Source organism: Sorex fumeus, unplaced genomic scaffold (genome assembly GCF_029834395.1).
Source record: "Sorex fumeus unplaced genomic scaffold, SorFum_2.1 ptg000048l, whole genome shotgun sequence".
NCBI lineage: Eukaryota > Metazoa > Chordata > Mammalia > Eulipotyphla > Soricidae > Sorex > Sorex fumeus.
In genome coordinates this window covers 15787893-15807711 of record NW_026606105.1, presented here as the reverse complement: position 1 = coordinate 15807711, position 19819 = coordinate 15787893, and the positions used below count along the sequence as shown (strand labels likewise).

Genomic DNA, 19819 nt, shown 5'->3' with positions numbered 1-19819 from the left:
GTGCATTAGCAAAGATTTTATAGCTAATCATTTCCATCATTAACAGAGTTCAGCTACTGAGCTAGGAGATGATAACGCTTATTTTCAAAATGATTTTCATTGCTTCCTGTTTCTTTCATATTTGGTGTGCCATTGTTCTGATAAATTTGAGTTGTGTCCTTCCCCCACATCCCCCACACGCCCCCAGGATGAAACCCAGAACCTCATGTAGAGCCTACATATGCTCTGTCGTTAACTTGTCTCGAGCCTGGATTATGTACTTTTTCCTCTCAACATTATTGGTAATAATAACTTCCCATATTGCCCCTGTCTACTCTCCCAGGGGTGTTTTTGCTATCTGCAGGCTTTAAAAGGCATTTTATACTTTTAATTATAAAATTTGTCATTTATAGTAAATGTGAAATAAAGTTTACTTATAAAAGCAAACAGCAAGAATACTAATGGCAGTTTTGAAAGTGAGGGTTAATAAAGTAGTACCGGTTATTACTATCAGATAAACCTCTAGTTTTATGCAGAATAAATAATATCTATTACTGTTTTTATTAATTTAGGCCTGGGAAAAGACCTTTCTAAACATGACACTAAACCTGAAAGTCTCTAATAAATGACAGTGTAGCAACTACAACCAAAATTAAAATCCTACTACTATAAACTACTACTATAAACAAAAGACTTATAAATCAATAAAGAAGGAATATTTCACTAATATTGTTCACAGAAAAAAGTTTCATGTTGCCAATAAGTGATGTTAATCTGTGATACTACAAAAAGAAAAATAAAATACTACCATGGCATAAAAGAAATACATATTTTTGACTGACAGTTTTCTTTCCAGGGGTTTATCCTACTTACAAACTTGCACAGATATAAAAACATAAATCTTATGGTTAACGCTTAGTATAGTTTTTGTTTGCAAGAGTAAACTGTCTGGAAACAGCTCTCGGCTCTCGTATGACAATAGGTAAATTATGATGGGTCTATTCAATGAGATGGACTTTTGATTGCCAGATATGAATGAAGTAGGTCAGTAAACACTGTAGAGTAATACAAACTAATTGTAGTTTTACAGAAATTAAAACAAAGCCATAGAAGCCCAGGTTCAGCTGAGATAGTAGATCTAAATTGGAGTTACTGCCAGACCCTAATAGGCTTTCAGGTTGTAACCTGTCAGGTTGTAACAAGTCTCAAACTTAGAAGATACGAATGTGATAGACACTGCTACTTACCCAATCACCAAGTCACTGCAGGCCTTTTCTTGTTAACCAAGCCCTAGGCAATGAATTAGTTAACTAGTCATTATCACTTGCTAAATTATTTCACTTTCCCTGGGCCCAGTGTTGACCACTGAGAAAATCTGGAGGAATTCCCTAAGAAAATTGATGCCAGTGCCAGGGAGTGGGTAGAGCACTTGCCTTCCAGGTTCAGTTGCCCAGTACCACATACGGCGCCCAAAGCACTGCCAAGAGTGATCCCTGAGTAAGTACAGGAGTAAGTCCGGAGCACTGCTACGCGTGGCCCAAAACCAAGAAAGAAAAGGAGAAGGAGAAAGAAGGCGGCAAACAGGCTCCTTTCTCTCTGTTTGAATACTCATTTGAAAAAATAGACATTACTTAGAGCTGGTACTGGCAACCTTCACACCTGCAAGGAGACCGGGGAAGTCTAGGACTGTTAACCAGCACACTTGGTTTGGTTGGAACACTGAAATTGTCTGCTTGCTAGATCCGTGTTTTACAAGTTCGTCAATCCACTGTTAAGTCAGGCTTTTCTATTACTTAAAGAAGAAAATACACTGACGAAGAGTAGAAAGCTGTTTTTATTCAATTTTATATTTTGTGACAGCACTCAAAAAAATTTCCCTCCATGTCTTGATTAATAGTAAATATGTGCAATGGATCATATAGCACAGGTAGAGTTGAGATTAATTCATGAATTAAAATAGTGATGTCTTCCTTTAGAGACTGAAATGAATTAAAAATACTTATTACCTTTTATTCTCCTCTTGTGGTTTTCTGACATTACTAATTGCAGTCCTCTTCCTCCATCTGCCTGTTGAGTAAACCAAAGGAGAAAAGATACTGTGATTCAGACTACTTGTTTATTTGGTTACTGTAATATTTAGCTACCTTACAGCAAGTTGTAACGATGTGAGCTGGAGAGAGAGTACAAAGGTTAAGATGTTTGCCTAACGCGTACCTGCTGCCATAACCCTGGTTCAGTTCCGGGCACCACTTAACAAACAGTCCCCTGAGCACTTTTCTACCTTATTAATTTACAGGTGTGGTCCCTGCACAGAGAGTCACGTATGACCCCCAAGGAGAATCATGTTGCAGATCTTTTACTCTTTATCCTTCCTTCTTTCATCACTAGAAGCTATTCAGTTGAAAAGATAGCCTTGTTTTCTTTTGGGGAAGAAAACATAGGGGATTATGTTAATAACTATGGCATATTTGAATGAAAGCTTTCTTAGCTTTGACCTTTAGATCTTTTATTTGATCTTACTGTTTTTGTTTAATGATTTTTATTTTCATAAAATTACTATAGAAGTAACACAGTGTACTTAATAAGGGCAATTCACACAGTATATTATAAAGTGAAAAGGATTTCAGCCAAAGTAGCAAATTCTTTTTTTCTCTCTCTCTCTCAGTTTTTGGGCCACACATGGCAGTGCTCAGAGCTTACTCCTGGCTTTGTGCTCAGGAATCACTCCTGGCTGGGTTCAGGGGACCATAAGGGGTGTTGGGGATAGAATCTGGGTCAGGTGTATGCAAGGTGAGTGCCTTACCCGCCATTGTACTGTCTCTCTGGCCCCCAGAAAGAAAATAGCAAACTTAACACAGGCTGCAGATTCTCTTCCTGCAGATCAACCCCTTGAAAATGGAATGAGAGGTAACTGAACTTTCGGAACTCAACGTGAGAGGCCACGCATGTGAACCCAGCTTTGATCCCCGCCACTGCAAAAGAACTAAATGAGAAAGCGGGCTGTCTTCTCCCTAACTTGTCTTGAGTTCATTCTTTTTCTTGGGTATGGAAACTCATCTCAGTGGCTCATACCCAGAGCCAGAATCCAAAGAACTCGCCTTATGGTAGGCAGAAGCCCCGCTGAAATTAAGAGTAGATGGAAGTAGATGTGGACCAGCTCTCCAGTTTCAGTCATTCTTTTCTTTTTCCCCTCCAGGGATGCTGCTTTCTACTTCCCTTAAAGGGCTGAAAGGTATAAAACCCTGGCGGTTGGGAGGTGGGAGGGGTAGAAATGAAAGTTATTAACGGGTTCTCCATGCGAAGGCTTCCCTGTCCCCTGACTTGTCCCTGTTTCCTCAAACTCACTGGTGTTCATGCTAGCCAGGGCCTGGTCTGGAATACCTCAGTCTAGCTTACCAAAAACAATAGCGGGTACCCTGGAAAAAACATTTCTAGGTAGATTTTTATTAAGAAATCCACTTATTTTGGATAGACATCAGACAGCTCAACAGCACAGTAGCACTAGACAGTTCAAGTCTACAGCTTAAAAAGAGATCAATAAACTGACAATATGTATGGATCTAAAGCAGAATTCTTACAGTAGATGTGCCAAGACTTTCTAACAAGCATGATCTGTGAAAAGATGTAAGAAAACATGTTAGTAATGTGAAGAACATTACAAATAGAAATAGAAGGAAATATACTTAAAATGAAATCGTAACATATACTGTAAATAGAATATGAATTAATTACCTGAGAGATTAAAAGAAATACTTTTCCCAAAAGAAATAGAAAAGCAAAAAGATACAAGAGAAAGAATATGTATGTTATATGTATAGTATATATCATATATATATATAAGTAAAACTCAAGCATGTGTATAGTATAAATGCCAAGTTCCTTTTTTTGTTTGTTTAGTCTTTTTGTCTTGAGGCCACACCCTTTGGTGTTCAGAAACCACAGCTGTGCTTGACGGCCACTCCTGGGTCTGTGCTCAAGGGCCACAGCTGGTGGTACTCAGGGGGACCATGTGTGGAAGCTGTGTGATGGATACAGCCACATGTGAGGCAAATGCCTTAAGCTTTATACTCTGTTTTAGGCCTAAATGCCTAATAGGACGTAATAGGACTAAATGCTTAATAGGACTTCCTGTTAAGGAATGGCTGGAGGAAGGGAGGGAGAGAAGGAGAAGGGAGAGAGGAAGGAGAAGAGAAGAGATTGTGGAGATAAATATCCTAGAGTTCAGGAAAGTTGAAAGGCCTTTGATTGGTCAAGGGCCTATAGTGTACCAAACAGAAAATAAGGAGAAGCACATACCCAAGAGTATTAAAATTAAGACTATCAAAGACACGTACCGGAGCCATAGTACAGTGAGTAGGACTTACCTTGCTTGAAGCCCATCCAGGTTGATCCCTAACATCCCTTATGGTTCCCTGAACACCACCAGGGGTGATTTCCAGTGTTCAGAGTCAGGTATAAGCCCTGAGCATCACTGGGTATGACCCACAAACTAAAACAGAACAAAGCAGAAATATCAAAGACAAAAAGAAATTTTTTAAAGAAAGAACAGATGGCTGTAAGAGTGAATGAAGAAGAGAGCAGAGATTAGAAAGTGCTCTAAGAAAATGACTTTGACCCAGGAAATGTATGTTGCCCCCGCTCCCAAACTTTCAGATGTGTGTGAAATAAAATATTCTCAGGTTTATTTGTCTTAGAAAGATTGCCATATAAAGATCTAGATTAGAAACCCATTCGGAAGTCAGGCAAATGAGAAATAAATCTTGGAGATGTAAGTAATTTGTGATAAGTAGTGACAACTTCTCCTGAGAAAATTTATCTTTGCCTGAAGAAAAATACTAGGACCCAGATTATAAGCAGTGAAAACCTGAGAAAGGGGGATGGACCACACTACAAGTCCAGATACCATGTCTAGCCTTTCAGGGAAGAAAATATTCTGCATTATAAAGACTGCCCAGAAAGGCTCAAGATCTCATGGATCTTTATTTCCTTTATGAATGTTTCTCCTTTTTTTTCTTTCTTGTGCCTCATAGTACTTGCTTTCTCTTCTATCCATTCTTTTTCCTAGATTTTTGGTTTGTTTTTTGGTTTTTTGGCCCCTGCACTGGTGCTGGGAGATGCATTCCAGGGGCTGCTCAGACACTGAGCCCAGCCTCCCACTTGTGCTACAGTCCTTGGAGCTCTTTTCTTGGGCCCTTTTTAGATTTCTTTTCTTCTTGCTGGAATTATTCCTAGAATAATTCCTTCCCTTGCAGTCATAGATTAGTTTCTTACTGACGCTGGTTCAAAAATTCCGTTTAATTTGCCCTCCTTGTTAGGCTTGTTAATTTTAACCGAAAATAGAATTTTGGTTTCATTTTTTTTTCTCATCATTTTAAAAGTATTATTTCGTTGTGTTCTAGAACTGCTACTTATTAAAGGCCTCATATTAGCTGGAAATTATTCTTCTGTTGGCAGTAGCCTTCCCCCCCTCCCCGGAGGTTTTTGTTGCTGGAGTGTTGCAGTTTCACTGAAGCTCCAACTTTGTCCTCCAGGGAGGACATAAGCTCCCTGTGCCTGTCTGTCTACTCTTCTGTCTCAAGACAGAAGAAGCTGTTTTAAATTGCTACTTAATATTTAAGAGATTTCTCCTAGAAACAGGTCCATTTTTGTAATACATCAAATCTGCTTCCTCATACCTTTTTTGTAAATGGTCGTGGGGGGACCCAATTTTGCCTTTTAACAATTAAATGATTTGTAATTGTAAATAATTAATTGTAACTATTTGACTATTTAATCGTTTATATTTAGAATATTTTAAATATTTTGAAATATTTCCCTGTTCCTAGCGGTAGTGTATGTGTATGGGTGTGGATAGATAAATATCGCTATCTTTTAAAAATAAAGGCATGCCTTAGTAGCCAAGACTTTGTCTTGTTCCTGTTGTGTTCGTTTATAGTTAGCTACTGGTGTTGGGTACCAGATTGAGGCCCTCACAGCTCCACGGCCAGTCAAAGCGATGCCCTCCGTACCACAGCCTTGTTTTCCCCTCAGATTCCGCCAGGATGCCCACTGGTGTTTTCTGTTTTCTGTTCAGGGAAATTATTTTTGTTTGCTTTCTTCTACATTATTTCACTAGTTTCTGATACTCTTTTTAGACAGATTCTTTTTTTTTTTACCCTTCACCCCATGACTTTATCCTCTTAGTTTTTTTTTTCTATCATAACTTGTGTCATTTTCCTATATGATCTGCTGCTGTATCAGTTTTATTAAGACCTCTGACTATTTCGATCACATTACCTTTTGTTTGTATTCTGTCGTTGATTTGTCAAATACCTTTTTCATATTCTCTGGTCCTTATATTAGAAGCTTATTCTTTTGCACACACAATCTTCTCTTTACATCAAGGAGAACGATGGGCTCAGGGTTTGAGTGCACGGTTGAGCTTTTCCTCTGTATCTGTGAGGTTCAGGTTTTAATCCTTGGTGCCTCCCTCGAAAAACAATAATGAGTTTCCCAGTGTTTCCCATGTTGTTATTTTCTGTGATTTATCTTTGCCTGCTCTTTCTCTCTTGTTGAGTATTTTCTCACGTGCATTGTGATTCCCTTAAAAGCATTAAAAATTTATGAATAAAGGACTCTGGAGGAAAGGAATGTCCTCAACAGTGGTTTCTTCCTACTGTGTAGGCCTGTTTTTCTCCTGGGCACTAGCCGAGAGTGCTCCCTAAGTGTGTTAGACACCTGTCCACCATTCAGAGGAAGACAGTGCAGGGTCATCAGATCTGTGCGGGTCAGAACAGCACTGTCTTGTCTCTCTGCCGGTCCTTCCTGGAAGCTGGTGGTGAAGATTTGCGGTTCCTTAGAGCTCTACCTGTGTTTCTCCCCACAGCATAGTCCTGCTTTTTGTTTCTGAAGACTTCCTTGGAGGTCTATCATCTTTCGTCCCCGGTGAATTGGGCTCTGTCTCTTGGCCATGACATCTCTGTTCACATACACCCAGCTGTCATCCAAGATTCCTTGGAATTTATCTCTTGATGACAAACTTTCTTCTTTTCTAGTGTCATTTACCACCCCTCCCTTTTTTGTTGGAATATCTTTTCTGTCAATTTAATGAGGAGATGAGAAAAGTAATGTTGTTTGTCTTTAGTTTGCTGTCTGAAGCCACAGTCTAATAAGTTGCTTCTTTCTGTTAGTAGTAAAAACTCAAGAATCTAAAATTAGCTTGCAGAATCAGAGTATGGTATTAAGATAGCTTTATGAAGCCATTTGTCCTATATTAATATAGTATTTAGATACTCTTAAGGTAAAATAAGATGGATCATACTTCATACATTTATTTGCATTTTTGTTTTTCTTAATAAGAATGCACAAAATCTCCATTTAAAATAAGAAATTGGTTTTTTCCTGCTGTTTACAAAAAAGTTATCAGATCAAATAACAGATCAGATTTGTTGTATTACAAAAAATGGACTAGTTTCTAGGAGAAATCTAGACTACTTTTGAAGATAGAGGTGGAAAATCTTTTTTTGATTTAAATGTGTTTTGAATTGTTACTTGTTTTCAATAAACAAGTGGAGTGAAATAAAGTGGAGTGAAGTAAAGAATTCAGCTTAAGTATAATTTATAAATCTTCAGTACAAAGCTATTGACATATATACTTAGTGCAAGTTTGGGTTGATCCCCTTATATCTAGGGACTTTCTAAAAATAAGTTTTTACTTTTAGTTGTTAAAAAAAATTAAAAAATTTATATACATAGACTAATATGGAAAAGCCTAACATAGCCTAATATATCTAAGTTTATTTTTGTCACCATCATGCCACCAAATAGTTAAAAAGCATTTTTTAAAGTCCATAAACCTGTGTTTAAAACCCCAATTCCTGGGACTTAAGCAGTAGTATAGTGGTTAGGGCACTTGCCTTTGCCTTGCACACAGCCGGCCTGGATTTGAGATTCCTGACACCTCATATGGTCCCCGGAGCCCTGCCTGAGTAAGTTCTGAGCACAGTTGGGTGTGGTCCCCCCAAAAAATGAATGCCCATTCTACCGAAATAAGAGTACTCCAAATATTTATGAACTCTCTTACTACTTAAAGTTCCCAGATAAGTATTTTCTGTATCTAGATTTGGATTTATCTTCTAACTAAAAAGTCAATAAATGAAGTATTTGTATTATAAAATAGAAAATAAAAATGTCATAGTCTTCTCAGTATTTGTAGCTTGGTCTGTGTTCTTCCATGTTTTCTATTCATATGCAAACATACTTGAATATAAAAACTTTTGTCACTAGTTATAATAAAAATTGTATTTGAGGGGCTAGAGCAATAGTACAGTGGGTCGGGTGCTTGCCTCACATGCGGCCAACCCAGGTTTGTTCCCCGGCACTCCATATGGCCCCCTAAGCTTTCCAGGAGTGAGCCCTGAGCTCAGAACCAGGTGTAAGCCTTGAGGACCACCAGGTGTGGCCCCCCTAAAAATATAAACCAATAAAAATGTATATAAATATAATTATGTTGCATCTAAATTGTATAAGTATAATAAATTATATTTATAAAAATTAAAACTGTATCTCTTAATTTATGAAATTACAGATTAGTAGGGATTTTATCTTTGAAAAGTTTCTGCCTGTGAATATTTTTCCCCGTTTTTATTGAGGTACTATGATTTACAAAATATTTTCCTTCGTACTTGGTACCATGATTTACAATGATATTTTCATCTGTACATAGTCCCATTGTCACATCTGTCACCAGAGTGTTCAGTCTGATATTTATTTAACTTTCTGAGCATACAATTGTGCTCAAATTATGCTTCATGTACAAATAGAGTTCCTTAAACCAATGACAGTAACGTATAAATGAATTGCATTAAAACAATGACATTTTTTGGTTCATGGCAGTTACGTTGTGAAACATGAGATTATTTTGTAGCTGTTATTTCCAAATAGCAGTGATGGGGAAAATTGCATTTTCTGCAAAATTCTGCTGGCTAGTATTCTGCCGGATATTTAATCACCCATTTAAATGACTTTTTAAATTTAAAAAAATTTTTAGACTGGTGGGGTACTGAACATCCAACAGCCTGAGGCCTCACACCCTTGGAAAGCATGTTCTCTACCACTGAGCTGTATACCCTGGCCCTACATGTAATGGCTTTTTAAAATACCCAAAAAAAGGATTAGAGAGATAGTACAGTGGGTAAAGCGCTTGCCTTGCACGCAGCTGACCCAGGTTCCATCCCTGGCATCCTGTATGGTGCCCCAGGCCAGTCAGGAATGATCCTGCTATGCAGAGCTAGGAGCAAGCCCTGAGCACCTCCTGATGTGGCCTGAGATGGCCACAAAAACCCAAGCATTATTAATTTGGGAGAGTTCAAGCCACTCAGGAAGACAAAATGGCACATTATACTCCAGAATGTTTTTTTTCCCCCTCTTAGATATTAAGTACTGCATTCCCAGATCATGAACAAATCCTTTAAACAACTCTAACCTTATTGAACAAACCTGTGTTTCATGTTCTGTCAGAGTCTCATTTTTCCAGGTCAACACTGAGTATTTTCTCTTACTCTGAGAGCTGACCCAGATAATAAATTGATGAAGGCTTTTTGTCCACTCCCTCGGTGAAAATGATCACGTTTCATCCACTCTCCATCATTCCCTGCTGGACTCCATTGTAATAGTGTTCACTTATTCTCTCAGCAAGCGAGTGGTTGGGTAACTGCTCTGACTTTTCTGTGCCAGGCGCTGTTGTGGGCACTGGGTCTCAAACCGTGAACCCAACAGCTTCTACCCATGTAGACCTTTCATTCTAAAGTAGAATGGCACTGAAGAATCCCTTGTTGTTGCACACAGGCATGGCGTAGCCTTGCTAAGGGTTAAGCACCATGGCCACAAATAGAATAGGGAAAGATTATGTTTATCTCTTAAAGATAAACACATGCTCTGTTGCCTAACACAAGTACTGTTGTCTATTTTCTCCTTCAATTTGCAGTTCCAATGACAGGATTCACACAGAGAGCAACTATTGATCCCGAACTGAATGAAATACACGTCTTATCCGGACTTAGCAAAGACAAGGAAAAGAGAGAAGAGAACGTTAGAAATTCATTCTGGATTTATGACATTGTGAGAAATAGTTGGTAAGTAGCTCTGGTGTGTGCTGTAATCCCATATGACTTTGTTTTGAAGGCTGTTTATTCAAAAGGAGAAAGATAAGGAAGGTCTGGTGGTAACTGATGTGGTGCATTTAAATGCCAGTGTGAGGGGCCAGGGAGATAATACAAGTGGGTCAGGCCCAGTGCCAGAATTAAGCAGGAATAGCTCTGAGCACCGCTGGGTCTGCTGACCCCCGCCACCACCACCACTGTAAAAAACTACGCACGCTGAAGGGTGTGTGTTCACTCCGGGCGGCTCTGTCTCACCACCGCGTTGGGTGCTCTAGAGCCGCTGTGTGTGGACTGGATCGGGACGGCTTTTGGCTGAGGGCAGGTGAAGGAAGGAACGAGAGCCAGGCTGGTTGGTCTCAGTAGTCCTTTATTCCAATCTCATCCCCATTCACTCCTATCTCTCTCTCTCTCTCTCTCTCTCTCTCTCTCTCTCTCTCTCTCTTCTTCTTCTTCTTCTTCTTCTTCTTCTTCTCTCCTGGCCCTGATCTGGAACCCCTTTCTCCTTCTGGCTCTGAAATCCCCCAGCCCACTCTTTACCGCCTAGTTAAATCCCAAAACTTGAGGAATATCAGATCTCAGTTCTACAAAACGAGATTATTTATGAGAGTAAGCAGAACTTTAAATGTTGATATGAATAAACGTACTGTTTTTGTTGGTAATCAGACATGCAGTTAATTTGCTTACTGTGGTTATATTAATATTTTGTGTATTGCTAGTTTTCAAGGATAAAGTGTCTTAAAAGCAGTATCTTACAGGTCTTGTGTCTATAAGAATGATCAAGCTGCAAAGGATAATCCAAGTAAAAGTCTTCAGGAGGAAGAACCATGTCCAAGATTTGCCCATCAGCTTGTATATGATGAGTTACACAAGGTATCTTAACTGCATTGCCCCGTACATTTTGTGTAATCTGCAATCTGAATGAATCCCCAAATATGTGTTCCTGATTATTTGTAAGTAGATTTAATGAAAAGTTATAATAGCAGACATACAGTTGACTATCTGTGTAACAGACATATTCTCCCTGAAATTCTTTACAAAACTAAGCATTTTTGCATAGTTCATAATTTCTAGCACTTTTCTTATTTTTAAAAAGTGGCCAGTAGGGCCTGAGAGATAGTCCAGAAGATTAGGCACTTGCCTTGCCTGAGGCTGTGTAGGCTTCAACCCTGGTTCATATTTCAGGTACCACTTATGATCCCCTGAGCACTCACCCCTCCCCTCACTCCACGGCTCCACGTGTCCAGTGGCCAATGTTTGGCTGCATTACTCAGATATATACTATGGCCTGTTGTTTCTACAGTATGGACATCCAAGTTAATGTATTAACATTTTTCAGCACTGGGGGATCTTGTCGTATAGAATAAGAAAGTATATGTAACTTCTAGATTTTTCTCATCATGTATGAAGTTTTTTTCTCTGTCTCTTCTCTCAGCTTTGTGAAAACTGCCCTACATCTTGAAGTTATGTTTCATTAATTGTTTAGATGATTTCTGTAACTGGTTTTCTGTGTTCTTCCTTTTAAGGCCATTGATAATTATTTAAATTCTCTTTCATGAGAGACTTAGGCAAAGGCAAAACTGTGATAGAAATAATACCTCTGATTAGATGATATTGTTAGTGTTTTCAAATTTCAGTAAGTGCTTTGACATGATGTCAAGTACAGAAGATCTCTAAACTGTAATTAATATAGTGAAACAATTACTGTATTTTTTATATATTTCCTTTTTGGCCTTAATTGAAAGGCGGGTAATACTTTAAAAATTTATCCTAGACATCATATATAATTTAGTATTTGTCATTAAGACTAAAACAAATTCTTTCTTGTTATGATCAATACTTTATTAGCTTGGTAATTCCTGTCATTCATTACCCTAAGCAAACTGCTTATTGGATCCAGCTTCAGACTATCATTGCTTTTGTTTCTTGTGCTCAGTCATCAGTGTATTTGCAGTTGTACGACTCATCTTAATATAAAGTGTCATTTGATGCTAGAGCAATGTGAGGGTAAAGGCAGTTAGTTGCCTTGCAGGCAGTTAGCCCCAAGTGGATCCCTGAACAAGCTAGGAGTTACAGCTGAGAACCACCAGGTGTGGCCCAAAACTCCCCATCCCCAAAACACCAATCAGAACCCTTTTTCATAGCATAGTCTTCCTTGCAGGCTTTGTGGCTGTAATACACACACACACACACACACACACACACACTCTCTCTCTCTCTCTCTCTCTCTCTCTCTCTCTCTCTCTCTTAAGAAAGTAGCCATATTACCTTAAAATGGAACCTTACGAAAAATTGAGAGAAATTAGAGATGTAATAATGCCTTATTTTATATAAGAGCTAAGAATGTCTTTTATGTACTACTACCAGAATGAATAAATTTTACCATGACTAGCAAAGTAAATTTTACTATGATTTTGAATGTGTGTGCATTTTTTTAAAATCCAGTATATTTTGTTCAATACAGGTTCATTATTTATTTGGTGGGAATCCAGGAAAATCTTGCTCTCCAAAAATGAGATTAGATGACTTCTGGTCACTGAAGTTGTGTCGGCCTTCAAAGGATTACTTGCTGAGGCATTGCAAGTACCTCATAAGAAAACACAGGTAAATGAATGCCATTGTGACCTTCCACTGAACTTTATCTATCGTTGGTATTATCTAAGCCTTGGGGATGATATTTTGGTAATTACTTTGATAAATAATTACAAAGATAATTACTTTGAAAATTCAGAAACACAGGAATATAATTACTGCAAAGACTGTGACTTTTGTCAGTTCCCTCCTATATGCCCTTATTTTTACTTTACGCTTTCAAGGAAACTGCAAAGTAAAAATAGATATCAGTGCTAAAAATTTGCAAATGAAAAATAAGGAAGTGTCATACATTACAGATGCTCAATAAGTTTTTCATCCTAGACTTTCGGGGAAAACAAAAATCCTTCCTCTGAGTTTCCATTCTTCGGATCATAAGCAAAAAAATAACAAGGAACAGTTTCATTTCATTTTCATTTCATCATCCTGTTAATCGTCGATTGCCTCGAGCAGGCCCCAGTAACGTCTCTTTCATCCTAGCCCTGAGATTATATTCACGGCTCTTTAGGAGAATGAGACCCATCATTGTTACTGGTATTTGGCATATTTGGTAGGCCACGGGGAGTTTGCCAGACTCTGCCCTGTGGGCAGGCTACATTCGATAGCCTGCAAGTTTGTCCAAAGTAGGAATGAGATAATAAGATGTCGCGCGGCCGCAAATGCGGCCGCGCGGTTCCGGGATCTGAATTTTATAGTCTCTGAGTCTTGGCCGCTGATGGGATTACACGGCGCCAGGGGGCCAGGTGGTGGGTGTGACCCCCGCCTACTGGAATTTGGAGGATCTGGGTGGAAGATGCTCGACTCCAAATCGAGTAGGCTTGGAGGTCTCGGCCCCGGAACCCGCGTGGCTTTGTCCCTCTGCCAGTACCTTCATGTGTGCGGAGAGTGGTCTCAGCATGGTGGTGGCTGGTCCTGGAGGTCTTCGGCTGCCGTAGCCCTGGTCGGGGCGGGGAGGAAAGCTCAACCCGCTCCCCTCCAAGGGACTCCGGGAAGGAACACCCAGGCGCGGGGGCAGAGAACAAGGAACAGTAAGTATTATAAAAGTCGAAATTCCCTATAACAGGTTAAGCACTGTTTTTGTACAAGTGAGGTGTTAAGGGACCTGATTTTGTATAGGAGTATTAGAATAGGCTTTGTCAAAGAAGATGGCATTATATAAAGATCTAATGAACGGAGGGAGTGGGTATTACAGATTCGTGAGTAGAAAAGTGTTCCAGATAAGTGATAGACAAGATTCTGAGGCTCAAATCGGCCTTGGTTATTTAAGGAATGAATCAGGAACTGTGGAATTAATGAAGTGATTCTGAAAGGGTTTTTGGCTTTTTACACTCAGAATGAAAGGGGAGCATTGGACATATTTTAGGGAGAGGAATGACTCTTTCAGACTTGCCTCTTAATAAAAATTATTCTTTCAGGATTTTCTTCCAGAGGACTAGACAGTAGATTATAATTATTTTCTCTCCACTGACAGGTTTTGCAGAAACACATTGGGAAAGATGGGTTCAGTTTGGTGCACTTTAGATTGGGGAGACATCTGTGAGGGGAAAAGGAGAGCCAGGAGTAACCCCTGAGCACTGTCAGGTGTGGCAAAAATCCAAAACGGCGGAGGGAGGGAGGGAGGGTGGGTGGGTGAACTCATTGTTCCCTCTTCAGAGTTGGAACAGATAGATCTGTGTTTGATTCTGCTTTTGCCACGTACAAGTCTTGGCCAGACTTAATTTTTTGGTTTATCATCTTTTTTTTTAATGAGGATAAAATGCTGTCATTATTGTAAGAAGTGATAGAAGGAAAAATGCTTGATACAGAGGCTAGCGCATTCAGATACTTGATAAATTGTTGCTGCAGTTGTTTTTGTTGATGTTATACTGAAGGAAACATGGAAATAGTCTCATTAAAAATATTTTGTTAGAGAACAAAAGGGAATGTCCTGCAACAGAGGCAGGGTGGCTTGGGAGGACAGGGGGTGGGAGGGATACTGGGATCCGTGGTGGTGGAAAATGGGCACAGGTGGAGGGATGGGTACTCAATCATTGTATAATTGAAACCCAAGCACAAAAATTTGTAAGTCTACAACTGTACCTCATGGTGTTTCATTAATAAAAATTTTTAAAAATAATAATTTGTTAAGGATCCCTGAGTACAGAACCAGGAATAAGCCCTGTGTGAGCCAGGAAGAAGTTCTGAGCACCACGGGGTATGGCCCACACCCACCCCCTTGCACACACACATACACACCAAGTATCACTGTCACGGTCACAGTCCTCCCGTTATTCATCAATTTGCTCGAGTGGGCCCAGTAACATCTCTATCATGAGACTTGTTATTACTGTGTTTGGCATATCAAATACATCACAGGTAGCTTGCCAGGCTTTGCCATGTGGGCAAGATACTCTGAGTAGCTTGCCAGGCTCTCTGAGAGGGGCGGAGGAATCGAACTCGGGTCGGCCATGTTGGCTGCGTGCAAGGCAAACACCCTACTGCTGTGCTATTGCTCCTGCCCCCACACCCAGTATACACTTATTTAATCAATTTTAAGACTCAGTAAAAAAAAAATTGGCCAGAGATATAATACAGTGGTTAAGATGCTTGCCACTGACCCCTGTTCAATTCCCAACACCACACATGGTTCCCTGCCCCACCCCAGCATAATCAGAAGTGATGCCTGAGCATAGCCAGGTGTGACCCCCAAACCAAAATATCACATGAAAAATAAGAAGAAATGAAAATAATATTGCAGGCTGTGTTCATGAAGAGATTGAATTTATAATACTTATTTCATGAAGAAGTTTCAAGTCTGGATTCAAGGAATCATTTTAAGCTTTACATGAGCTTTTTCTCTAACGTTGTTTGTAAAGAGAATCATTTCATACCCAACCGTCAGTCTGCATGACAGGCAAAGTCCAAACCCCAGAAGCTGACTAGTAAGTCTGGCCTCATCAAAATGAGAACCTATATGTGATCAACCCCAGTTCAGTCCCTGGTACCACAGGACTGATCCCTAAGTTCAGAGCATGGTGTAGTATGGCCCTAAACCCACCCCCGAAAGATGAAATTAAACTATACATGAACCACGTGGTTCCCTGCGAACTATCAGTAAGTCCCCAAGCACAGAGTAGCCCCTAGGTACCACTGAGTTTGTCCCCACCCCCATAAAAAATAAAACTAAAAATAAAATTGTTTCTAAAGTATCTGTTAAGCACCTCCAATGGAAACTGCAAATTGAACCATTTATTTCAGTTTCATCTCGACTTGGGTTTTGTTTTTGTAGGGACCAGACCCAGCTGTGCAGTCCTGGAGGTGACTCCAGGATCTTGAACATGCTAGCCGTGTGCTCTTCCCCCCTGAGCCACATCCCCAGCCCGCCACCCGTTCTCTGTGGAATATACCGGGTTCTTTCCGCACTTCTATTTTGTGATCAGTACCCCCGACCTGCTTCTGTGGTTGACTAGATCCGGCTTGTGGTTAGGAAGTGTTCTTGTCCAGGGGCAGCTCCTCATCTACCTCGCCATTGTTTCTGCAGGGACCCCCAGCTGCACAGCCCACTCTAATTCTCATGTGTAGATTTTTTTTTTTTCAGTATCCACAGTGACTTTCCAGACACAGAAAATTCCACTCCACGTAAAAGACATTTCTGGTCTTTTATCATAACTTTAGACAACTATTATTCTTGTTTATGTCTTCCAGGTTTGAAGAAAAGGCCCAAATGGATCCTCTTAGTGCTTTGAAGTATTTACAAAATGACCTTTATATAACTGTGGATCATTCAGACCCAGAAGAGACAAAAGAGGTAAATGTGATAATAAACTTTAGAAATTGAACATTTTTTTTCAGAGTCTAAATCATATTTGCTGATTTGACCTTTGCCTTTAAGGATGGAGAGCACAATATGATGACACTAATAATCTATAAAGTGGCGTAGAGCAGATGAAATAAAAATTGAGTAGGGCCTATTTTTATGTGCTGCTACAGGATTCAAGTCACGCAGGAAACTCTGGATGCTGGAGCTATAGCACAGTGGGTAGGGCATCTGTCTTGCACGTGGCCGACCCAGGTTCAATTCCCAGCATCCCATATAGTCCCCTGAACACCTCCAGGAATAATTCCTGAGTGAAGAGCCAGGAGTAACCCCTGTACCCTGTACATCACCAGGTGTGACCCAAAAAGCAAAAAAAGGAAGGAAGGAAGGAAGGAAGGAAGGAAGGAAGGAAGGAAGGAAGGAAGGAAGGAAGGAAGGAAGGAGGGAGGGAGGGAGGGAGGGAGGGAGGGAGGAAGGGAGGGAGGGAGGGAGAAGGAAAGAAGGAAGGAGGGAGGGAGAAGGAAAGAAGGAAGGAGGGAGGGAGGGAGGGAGGGAAAGAATGGAAGGAAGGGGGGGAGAGAGAGAGAGAGAGAGAGAGAGAGAGAGAGAGAGAGAGAGAGAGAGAGAGAAGAAAACTCTGGTCCATTCGTGAGAGAGAGAAGAAAACTGGTCCATTCGTGAAGGATTCCCAGATAGCTCAGTAAGAATTCTAACTGAGGGGCTGGAGAGAGTGCACAGAGGAAATTGCCTTGCTGACCCCAGGTTCAGTCCCTGGCACCACACGTGGTCCCCTTAACTCCACCAAGAACCCCCCAAAATGAAGAGAAAACTTAACTGAGATATTAATGTTGTGTATTGAGAAGGGAATCAAACATTTTATTAATATTACTTTTACTTAAGTTTACATAATATTTCAGTATCAACTTTGCTTCTAATACTCCAGAATCCTTTAAAAGAAGAAGGGGCGGGGCTTGGAACAATAGCACAGCAGGTAGGGTGCTTGCCTTGAACACAGCCAACCCAGTTTTGATCCCCAGCACCCCAACATGGTTCCCCCCTCTCCCCCCCCCCACCCCAGCACTGCCAGGAGTGATCCCTGAGCATAGAGCCAGAAGTAAATAAACTCTGAGCAGGCCAGGTGTGGTCCAGAAACAAAAATAGAGCGAAAAGGAAGAGTAAAAGTAAAAACAGATTGGGTAGGAATAAAGTCCTTGCTTCCTTGGTATTTAGTCACATGAATTGAATCTGTGTGTGTGTGTGTGTGTGTGTGTGTGTGTGTGTGTGTGTGTGTGTGTGTGTGTAGTTTAACTGCAACCTTCTCAGTTTCATTTGCAACAGTCCTTAAACTTGAGAGATTAGCAGATCATGACTTGGGAGTTTTTTGTTACATAACATGGAATGGGAGAAACTCTTTCTGAAGATAATAGTTTAGCATTGATTTGTTTATCCCCAATGTTCGAATACATCTGCAGTGAGTTTCATGGTCCCCCAGCCTCCCTGCTGGCTTCCCTGCGCCACCATCCTTGTTCATAGTACATGCTGTCATCTGTTTCACCTTCTACTGACAGGAGTGGTGTTTACATGCTGTTCTGTCCCTTTCCTCCGTTTCCCTTTTAGCTGTTGCTTTGCTTCAGTTTTCTTTTTCTTTGCCTTTCTTTTCCTTTCTTTTTCTTTTCTTTTTCTTTTTCTTCTCCCTCCCTCACTTCCTTTATGTAATGCAGGCCTGGGGAGTTTGGGATTGGGTACACAAAACTGTACTCAGGGCTTATTACTGGCTCTGTGCTTAGGAATCATTCCTGGTGGCGTTCCGGGGAACAGGTGGAGTGCCTGGGGTTGAACCCAGGTTAGCCGCACGTAAGGCGAGACCTTACCTGCTGTACCGTCTCTCTGCCCTGCTTTGCCTCCGTTTTATACTAGCAGCATCCAGTACTGCTTTTGCTCCGTTGAGCTCTGACGTAGATTTAATGTTGAATCACTTTTAGGCATCAGATTCTTCATACTTCTGAGCATCGGAGACTGCATGTCCTTGGCATCCATACACTGGGCTTACCCTTTTCTAGTTGCCCACTGTGAAAATAAGGCCTGTTTCCCTTCCTCAGTATGGGGTGCAGCTCTTCATCAGCAGAACGCACTTTAGAACCCAACTGAAGTGAGACACTTAATTGTCTTCCCTTCACTCTTTAGTCAGTTCATGTTTCTATTTGAAGTAAAGAAAATTATAGTTTGGCCAGATAGAATATGTTTGGTTTAATCTGTATGGTTTCTAACTGAACATAGTTGTGAAGAAGCCATTAATGGTCATTTGTTAGATCTTGCTTTTGACTCTTATAAATAGGTTTCCTTGTCATTTTCTCCATATTATTTCTAAAATGACTATAGTTCAGAAACAGTTTTCTCTCTCTTTTTTTTAAATCCAAACAAAATATTGCAAAGTAAATAATTTCAGCTGTATGAGCTGTAAGTAGGCCAAAGAAAACAGACAGTTTGTTCTTTAAGCTAATGGGGAAAACCAGGACAAGGAGATATCCTCAAGTACAAATAGAGCCATTTAAAACATTTTGGTGCAGGTTTTTCTTTTTTGCCTTTCCTAAATAGTATCAAGTTATGATTTAGTATGCCACGGGCTTCTGTTCCATTTCTGAAAATGCTTTGTCTGTCAAGAGTTGTTCAGCCTTAATTAAGATATGATGTTGGACATGCTGTACATGTGTTTGTTGGCTTTAGAATTGGCTGCAGAAACTTTTTCAAAACAATATTCTCCTCTGCTTTTAATAGGAAACTGAAAACACTTCTGACCTTGAGAATTACAAAATAGCCGATGAAGATATTTTTTGGTTTTAAAGATGTGTGACTCTGGGCCAGAGTGATAGAACAGCAAGACAGGGCGTTTGCCTTGCAAACGGCTGGCCCAGGTTCAGTCTTTAGCATCCCACATGCTCCGCCAGCCTGTCAGGAGTATTTCCTGAGCCCTGAGTACCAAAGGGTGTGGCCCCATATTTTTTAAAAACTAACTGTGTGAATAGATTTTTTTTCTAGGGGCATTACTTTTAGTGGCAGTTTTATTTTCGTGGAAGTGATGTTTACCTGTAGTATTTATTTATAAGGCCTATCAGGCTTCACTTTCCTTACAAAAACCTTACATTCTACTTAAGGGTCTGGAGAGTTAGTACTACCAGTAATTCACTTTCCTTGAAGCAGCTAACCTGGATTGGGCCCCTGGTGCCCCATGTGGTCTCCTGAGTCCGTCAGGAGTAAGTGACCCATGAGAGCAGAGCCCAGAACAAGCCTTGAGCACAGCTGGGTGGTGGCCCAAACT

General features: G+C 40.3%; 1 protein-coding gene across 5 annotated transcripts in view; it reads left to right on the top strand.

The window, feature by feature from the left end:
* The window catches only part of MKLN1 (muskelin 1), a 346539-nt gene that overhangs the window by 315174 nt on the left and 11546 nt on the right, over positions 1-19819 (top strand). For 4 of the 5 annotated variants that reach the window (XM_056123894.1, XM_056123893.1, XM_056123891.1 and 1 more), the window contains 5 exons: positions 3176-3211; positions 9944-10091; positions 10874-10988; positions 12580-12719; positions 16392-16494. In XM_056123894.1, the coding sequence (XP_055979869.1) occupies positions 3176-3211; positions 9944-10091; positions 10874-10988; positions 12580-12719; positions 16392-16494 (542 nt within the window). The remainder of the gene's footprint in view (positions 1-3175; positions 3212-9943; positions 10092-10873; positions 10989-12579; positions 12720-16391; positions 16495-19819) is intronic. The other variant, XM_056123892.1, reaches the window with a different exon arrangement.